This window comes from Gavialis gangeticus, unplaced genomic scaffold (genome assembly GCF_001723915.1).
Source record: "Gavialis gangeticus isolate Ggan-Ray unplaced genomic scaffold, GavGan_comp1, whole genome shotgun sequence".
Classification (NCBI taxonomy): Eukaryota; Metazoa; Chordata; order Crocodylia; family Gavialidae; genus Gavialis; species Gavialis gangeticus.
The window spans coordinates 47,712,157-47,720,220 of record NW_017728992.1 but is presented as its reverse complement, the minus strand read 5'-3'; the positions used below and the strand labels follow the sequence as shown (position 1 = coordinate 47,720,220).

Below are 8,064 nucleotides of genomic sequence, written 5' to 3'. Positions count from 1 at the left end.
ACGGCAACAGCAGCGGCGGCCCCGGCGCGCTGCTCCCTGCCCTGCTGCCCACCGCCCCGCCGCCCACCACCCCGCTGCCCAACACCAGCGAGTGCCAGTGCCAGGAGTGGCACTACCGCATCCGTGCCGGCCTTGTCCAGAACGTCGTGAGCAAGGTAGGGCCCCCCTGCGCCCGCCTCTGTGCTCCCCGCGCTCAGGCACCCCTGCAGCTCGCCTCTCCGTGGCTGCTCGCACCTGAGAGAGGGAGGCAGGCAGCCCTGCCAGCGCAAAGCCAGGCGGGGATCCGAGTCGATTGGGTGCCAGGCTCACTCACAGATACATCTTGGGTGGGCAGGTTGCAGGCCCGCCCCAGGCCCCTGCATGGGTGGCATCTCTGGCAGAGCCTAGTCTGTTGGGTGCCAGGTTCACTCATGAATGCATGTGGCTGGGATGATCTAGTTGGGGAAGGCCCTGCTTGGAGTAGGGGGTTGGAGTAGATGGTTTCCTGAGGCCCCTGCCAATCCTCATTTTCTATGATCCAGGGTGAGCAGGTTGCAGGCTCCCTTGGATGGGTGGCGTCTCTGGCTGAGTCTAGTCTGTCAGGTGCCAGGCTCCTCACAGATTCATCTGGCTGGGATGATCTAGCTGGGGAAGGTCCTGCTTGGAGCAGGCGGTTGGAGTACATGGTCTTCTGAGATCCTTTCCAGCCCTCATTTTCTATGATCTAGGGTGGGCTGCCCTGGCAGCATGAAGCCAGGCAGGGCAGAGTCAGTCAAGTCCCAGACTCCCTCACAGATCCATCTGGCTGGGGTGATCTAGTTGAGGATGGTGCTGCTTGGAGCAGGGGGTTGGAGTAGATGGTCTGATGAAGTCCCTGCCAGTCCTCATTTTCTATGATTGTGTGATCTAGGGTGGGCAGGCTGCAGGCCCCCCTGGATGGGTGGTATCTCTGGCCAAGTCTAGTTTATCGGGTGCTAGGCTCATCTAGTCTATTGGATGCAGCTGGCTGGGATGTTTTAGTTGGGGATGCTGCTGCTTGGGGCAGGCGGTTGGAGTAGATGGTCTCCCGAGTTCCCTGCCAACCCTCATTTTCTATGATCTAGGGTGGGCAGCCCTGCTAGCGTGAAGCCAGGCAGGGCAGAGAGACAGTCAGGTGCCAGACTCTCAGGTACATTTGGCTGGGATGATTTAGTTGGGAATGGTCGTCCTTGGAGCAGGGGTTGGAGCAGATGGTCTTCTGAGGTCCCTGCCAACTCTCATTTTCTATGATCCAGGGTAAGCAGGTTGCAGGCTCCCCTGGGTGGGTGGCATCTCTGCCTGAGTCTAATCTATCAAGTGCTAGGCTCCTCACAGATGCATCTGGCTGGGATGATCTAGTTGAGGATGGTTCTGCTTGGAGCAATCCCTTCCAGCCATCACTTCCTACAGTTCTGTAGTCTAGGGTGAGCATGTTGCAGCCCCCCCTGGATGGGCCACATTTCTGGCTGAGTCTAGTCTATCGGCTGCAAGTATATGTGCGGACTGTACGTGCCCAGCCCAGGATGGGCTCCAATTGTGTCTGAAGAGTTCTTGTCCACACACCTAGGGAAGGAAAAGTGGTGCCATGCGCCATCTGGCCACTGCCAGGGTCCCTCGCTTCTGATTCCCCAGCTGTTACCTGAGGGCGAGAGTCCAGGTGGCTGGTGGTCTCCCCCTTGGCTGTGCTGGTGGGAGCACGCCCATGTGTTGGCATGTTCTGCCTGCCTGTGTCACTGAACCTGAATGAAAACCTTCCCCTCATGATGTAACCTGTGCCTCTCCTGACTGAATCAGGGAGACTGATGTGTGTGGCAGTGTTGAAGGCACGTGTTTGTGTCCAGGAGTGAACAGGTTGGCATCGTGAGGCTGGAGCCCACATGTCCAACAGGGAAAGCAGTCAATAATCCATTATCCATCTGGCCTTGACTATATCCCAGACCTCTGCATCTTGATGCATTCCTAGTGTCTAAATTTACAATCGATCTTTTTCTCTCTTCCTCCTCCCTAATGCCTCCCCTGTATTGTTTCAGAAGTCTCTCGCAGGGTTGTGTTCCAGTTGCCTTCTTTTGTTACAGAACACAGTAGACAAGTTGTGTGGAATTTCACTCTTCCTCAGGGGTAGTTTGTATCAACCTCTTCTACAGAGTTTTCCAACTTAGTGCTCATCTTCTTCCTCTTTTCATTAGCTTCCTGGATTTGCAGCTCTGGAAGAAAACACTGTAAAGAAACAAACAAACAAAAAACACAAAGGCAAAAACTCTCCCTTACTACAGTCCATGTTTGGGCTGTCACCAAATGAACAGCCAAAGGAAAATTCTGGGTTTTTCAGCAGAGAGGTTCAGGGTATTTAAATAGGCCATCTGGGCCACGTGCAGGTTTTACAGAGAGTAGACTGGTTTCAGATTGCACAACAAGCTTTGCCTCCACAAAGCTGGAGAGGGAGGTTAGTTGCTGAACACATTTAAGGATCAGGCTGTTGAAGCCTTAGGGATAGGTACCAGTAAGCCTGTTCCTTTGATAATGTTTATAGTCCGTACAAGTCCTACTGTTCAGAAGGAAAAATGTACATTTTGCACTTCATGCTGCACAAAGTACTGATAATCCCTTGAATGGTAAACCTGACTCCAGTGAATAAGGCCATGGTGAACTCTTAACGTAACTTCTGTATTTTATCATTTAGTCTATGAAGAAAGAACACTTTTTTGCTTTACACCTGATGGCCCTTTTTAATGTCTAAATTATTTATGTTAGTGATAGTATGAACATCCCTTTCTACCATCTGTGTACAGTTCTTTTGGATATTAGTAAACAAATGTTGCTTATGGAAATGTAAAATGAAATGGTTACATCATGAGCAGCAGTTCCCTTAATCCCAGACTCCCAGAGCTCAGCAAAAATTAGTCCCCACATGAGAACTGTGTTTGGATTAATTGATGCGTTGCTTTCCCCAACTAAATATACAGTAATCAAATGACCAGCGTTGGTTGTCCGTTCTTCCAGGCAGCACATACTCATGTCGGTTATTGGGAATCATTTCAGTTATATTTTGTGTCTCTTAAAGTGTGTGCGGTGGTGGAAATACAGCAGCAATACATGGAGCAGAAGCTCACAAAAAATTCACAGCTTCAAGAAATCAAAAATCTGCCTTGCCCTTTCTGCAAGCAGAGATGCATGTTGATTTTTAGTGGGTTGTGGTGTGGTGTGGTGTAAAACTGCCATGAAATTCAGATTCTCTTTTGTTATGGCTGGAAATAGAGGATTCTCTTTTGTCTTGAACTGTCAGAGAGCAATTCTAAAATACATTTTAGTGTAAACCATACAACTTAGTGAAATGTTGAGAATCTTTTAGAACTTATTGTAAGGCTGGCAGTAAAATGATTGGAAAGCTAGAGCAGTATTTTTAAAAATGCATTCCTTGGAAGAACATGCAACAAAGGGAAGACCGATTTTAATGGGCAAATACACTATTGTGATCCCCGTTGTGTTGTTTTATATTTAAAAAAAAAGAAGAATTTGGAGAGACTCCAAAGGGGGGGATTCCTAATGATTATTTTTGGTGAGTGTTGCTTCTTAAACCGTATCAGATCTTTCCCTCAGAACATAATTACAATGGCAGAGTTTTCTTAGGGTTAGGGTGCCTTTTAAATTTTCTTTCATAATGAAGAAATGAGGGCAATCCAGGCTCAATCTTTCAGGTAAATAATCAGTGGCCATTTTGTCCTTCACTTAATTGGAGCAGACAGCCATAACTTCTAATTCCTGGATGGGTGGTAGAGCAACTCTTGTACAAAGAGCTGGACAGACTTCTTCAGAAAACTGTATGCTCAGATCCACCCTCCCTGTTAAATATATTTGCCTTTATGATGAATTGCATAATGTTCTGATCTTCTTAAAGAGAGTTTTATTAAAAATATCTTAGAGTGATATACACTCAGCTGTGCAGAAGCAATGGGTAACATTGTGAAGTATCAAGGAGAGAGTCAAAAGAGCATTAATCAAAAATGTGCTTTTAATTCAGCCAGTAAATCTCCTCGTTTTAATATGCATTGCTCCTGAATAAGAGAGGAAGACAAGTGTGATCTGTTGTGCTCACCTAAAACTGTAAAATCATTCAGGTTATTTGTGGTGCAAAGTATATTTTCAGCTTCAAGCTACTTTTTGTTTTACCGCTTATTTTTTTGCCTATTCAAACACACATGCAAAGTTATCCTCACTCGTTCTTTTTCTGTCCACCAATTTAAATGGGTCACTACCTAGTTCCCCATCCTTTTGCCTCATAGTGTCCTTCAACAGACTGCTACCTTCTGCTCTGTGCTATGCCTGGAATTGCTAGAGACAAGGTCTAGTCATGTTCAGCAAAGCTCTGGAATCCATGTATTCCTGATGCTTTGCGAGTCTGCTGTTGTATCCTGTCATGGGCTGGATCATTAATCTGCAGTAGAATGTGGGTTTTCTGTTGGCTTCCTACAGAGCAGGGCTGTGCAAATCTCTGTGCCTGTCTCCAATCTTATTCTGGGAGGACAAACCTGATTCAGGCATCAGAATACTATTGCTTCCTTAATTTAGTTACAGGGGGGTTCTTTTCATTTTTTTAGCATGCTTCCAATCATACTGACAGTGGTACTAAGTACACACAAAGTATTTATTTCGGCAATATGAAATAATCAAATGGAGAAGCTGGCTGCACAATTCAACCACAAGAAACTCAATTGGCCCTGTTAAATCACAGATCTGGGTTAATGTCCTGCCTTAGTACATAAATCATGGACCTCAGCCTGGTACTTAAATAAATCTTTTCCTGTAGATTCATATATTTTATGTTGTAGTTTTTTTCAGTCATATGAAGTTAGTTTGAAAACCTGAAACTATATTTTTTAAATCGCGTAGTCTTGCGTCCATAGCAGATGTGTATTTTGATAAGAACCTGAGGTTTCTTTCTGTTCATGAGAGAGGTGTTCTAGGTTGAATAAGCAATCAGGACTTATATTAGAGGTGATATCTTTTATTAGACCAACTAAGGACATTATTTTGTAAATATTTAATTGCAGACTTTCAGGCACAAGCACCCTTCATCAGGCATTGGAGAAAAGATTGTAAAAGTTCTCCTGGGTAGAAATAAGGTCTTGAGACAGAAAGTGTTAGTAATAAATCCTTCTGACCTTTACATGGTACTTCTGGTTTAGATCACAGACTACTTCACTGGGAATGCATGTAGTATTAACCCCATTTTACAGATAGGGAAAATGAGGCACAGAGCTGAAGCTCCTTACCTATGGTCACCCAGCAGACCAGTTGCAGAAGGAGGTAGAGCACATTATGGCTATTAGCGTTGGAGAAGCCCCTCAGGCTGTCAGAGTAAAATGAAATTGTTTGGATAGAGATGTTGACAGTTTCCTGTCAATTTGATTAAATGAGTTGAAGCTTCTATGTTTGTAAGCATGCTGTGGACAGTGACATTTGAAGACGGTAACAGATTAGATTCTAGAGGTTTAGATTATATATTGCCACTGAAAGCAGGGGGCAGATCTTGACAGGGAGCAGCAAGCATGCTCCTAACTGGTGGAGACTAGCATTTGTTCCCTCTTCTTTCAAGCTTGCATCTTTTAACTTTTTGGGAGCTCTGCAAAGCTCATCTTTTATTCTCAGAGTTTTGAGCTGGGGAGAGGTGGTGGGCTTGCAGGTTCTGAGCATTGTTAGGGAAAATCGGTTCTTAACATTGTGTCTGTTTGCTGGGGTGAGCAGGGTTTGCAGCATGCTAAGATCAGATGCGGCTAGTGCTTGGGCATAATGAAGAGAGGGTTCGGCCAGTATCTCCCTCCTGGGAGTGTAGCACTGGGAGTCTAGCACTTCTGTCTGCTAGAATGTGGAAAGAACTGAGAACCATGTTAAATATAGAGATTTCTGCATATTAGAGAGGCCAGGAGATGAACAAGTGCATGCACAGAATCTCTTCTGGAAACGCTGCTGAAATGTAAATGTGATTATTCACTGGCTTTCTTCACAGTTGCAACATCATTGGTCATCAGGATGCTGACAAAGATTGCTCAAAAGCATCAGTGACTTACTCTAGTGGCTCAAATTAAAGTGTGGGATTTTGACCAAGTGCGACAAACTAGGTGGGCGTTTATTTTGGTGACTGACTCTGTGTATCCAGAAATTTCAGCATTATACAGAATTGTTGGTCAGTAACTGTAGGAAGTGAACTATTTTGTGTTGGTGCTGAGGAAATTGTGCATTATCTGGCTGAACTACAAGTACATGTCAATGAGTTTATGGACTATATTTGGGGGTTGTTTTTGTTTTTTTCTAATTGTTTTTCCTTTGGCTGTTAGGTGACTAAAATAAAAATTTTAACTACCAGTCTGTGAAATGTGAACTATACCTTGTCTGAGAGTGACATCAGAAATCTGGTAAATGACACCTTTTTTTAAACAAAAATATATATTAGGCTTGTTTCAGTCTGGGAGAGACTATAATAATATTTTCAGTGATGGTTAAAATTTGTGGGCTTGCCAGTTCCACAGGATAAAACTGTGTGTGTTTTCTGCCTACCATAAATAGAACTTGTAGTATTTAGGATGCATTATTATTAGTACCAGTTTAATTTTTGTCTTCCATATGTCATACTTAATTGGAACATATTGAAACCTGCCTCCATCATACCTAGACTTATTACAGGTCTTTGCATATACTTATTTTTATGTGTAGCACTGTTGTTTTTATTTGTGGGTATCGTGTAATGTCTACCACATTAGCCTTTTTTCTTTAAAAAAATTGCAGTTCAGTCATTTAGTTTGGATTTTGAACTGCTCTGTGTTGCAATTGATTACTTTTGCTTTTGTACACTATCTGATTACCAAGGATTCAGAATATTTAAATAGCATACTACACAGTTCCAGCAGCTTTGCTTCCTCTCAGTGTATGGACCATGTGTATGCTATGGTTGGTGACCTTTTTGTGGGCACACAGCATTTTAGTGGTGCTGCGCCACCAAAGCTGTGCTCGTCTTGGTACAGCCTGTCCTTGCCATGTCCAGATGCATTGACTGAATGCAAAGTGTTTGAGTTGGCGTTGATGTAGTTCTTGCAGCTTCTTTCAAAGCAGTGCAGAGTGGGACATGGGGAACAGTGTGTTGCAGGAGGCTGATGGCATGTTGAGGGAATTGAGGGTGCTTGGGGCCACCTGCATACAGTACATCCCAGGTTTTTTTCTTTTTTTAACTTAACCCTTCAGCTCCTATGGTTTCTTTCCTTGACATCAGAATGATGGAGTCTTGTCCTGTAGCAGACTGGCAATTCTTTTGTGTTTGGGTCACATACATGGAAGAAAGGCAAAACAAATTCTGCAGAGAAATAGATGCAGAAAGGACAGATGGTAACAATGAAAGAATGCTGCAGCAAATGGTTGACTGGGTTTTCCCTGCCCTTCAGTTCTCTCTCAAAGATGAGACACCAGTTCTGGTGGCTAAGAGGGAAGTGATTATGCTGAAGAAGCTAGCAACACTGGATTGTTATTGCTCTGTGGGAAAACAATTTTGGACTGGGTGTCTGCAAAACGAAGATACAAGTTCAAGGGGCTTATCAGTGCTCTGCTTAGAGGCTAGTATACATACATACCTTTTCCCCAGTACTGGTGTTGAGTAGTATGCTTTGGTGGAGGTAGGACTGCATGATATGGTGGGGTGTATGCATAAAGGGGGCTGGTTTTTCTGGTACACTTTCTGATACCAAGTTCATGTACCATCTTTGTTGGCTGCTTCAGGACAGCCCTTATGTCCCCATGCACTTGCTTGTTCAGCACTGTCCTCATCTATCTTTCCCTAAGTTTAATTCTTTTCCATTCCTGCTCCCTCAGTGCCCTCTTCTTGCACTTCTCGGCTGCGTCTCTGCCTTTGAATAGCTCTGTGAAGATGTCCTCTTTGGAGCAACTCTTTGGCTTTCTCATCACTGTTGTTGAGAACGTGCTTCTTAAGGCTACTGCAGCTGAGGGCACAGAATTAAAAAAAACAAACAAAAAACTGGGAGTAAATTAGATTTACAGTGATAGCACAAAGGGTAAGATAGCTGT

The 8,064-nt window shown here is 44.3% G+C and overlaps 1 protein-coding gene across 1 annotated transcript in view; it reads left to right on the top strand.

Annotated features, from left to right (window-relative positions):
* Positions 1-8,064, top strand: part of SLC22A23 (solute carrier family 22 member 23) — a gene marked incomplete at its 5' end in the record, with an annotated part of 227,611 nt that overhangs the window by 666 nt on the left and 218,881 nt on the right. The window contains one exon of the mRNA XM_019518594.1: positions 2-155. Within this exon, the coding sequence (XP_019374139.1) occupies positions 2-155 (154 nt within the window). The remainder of the gene's footprint in view (position 1; positions 156-8,064) is intronic.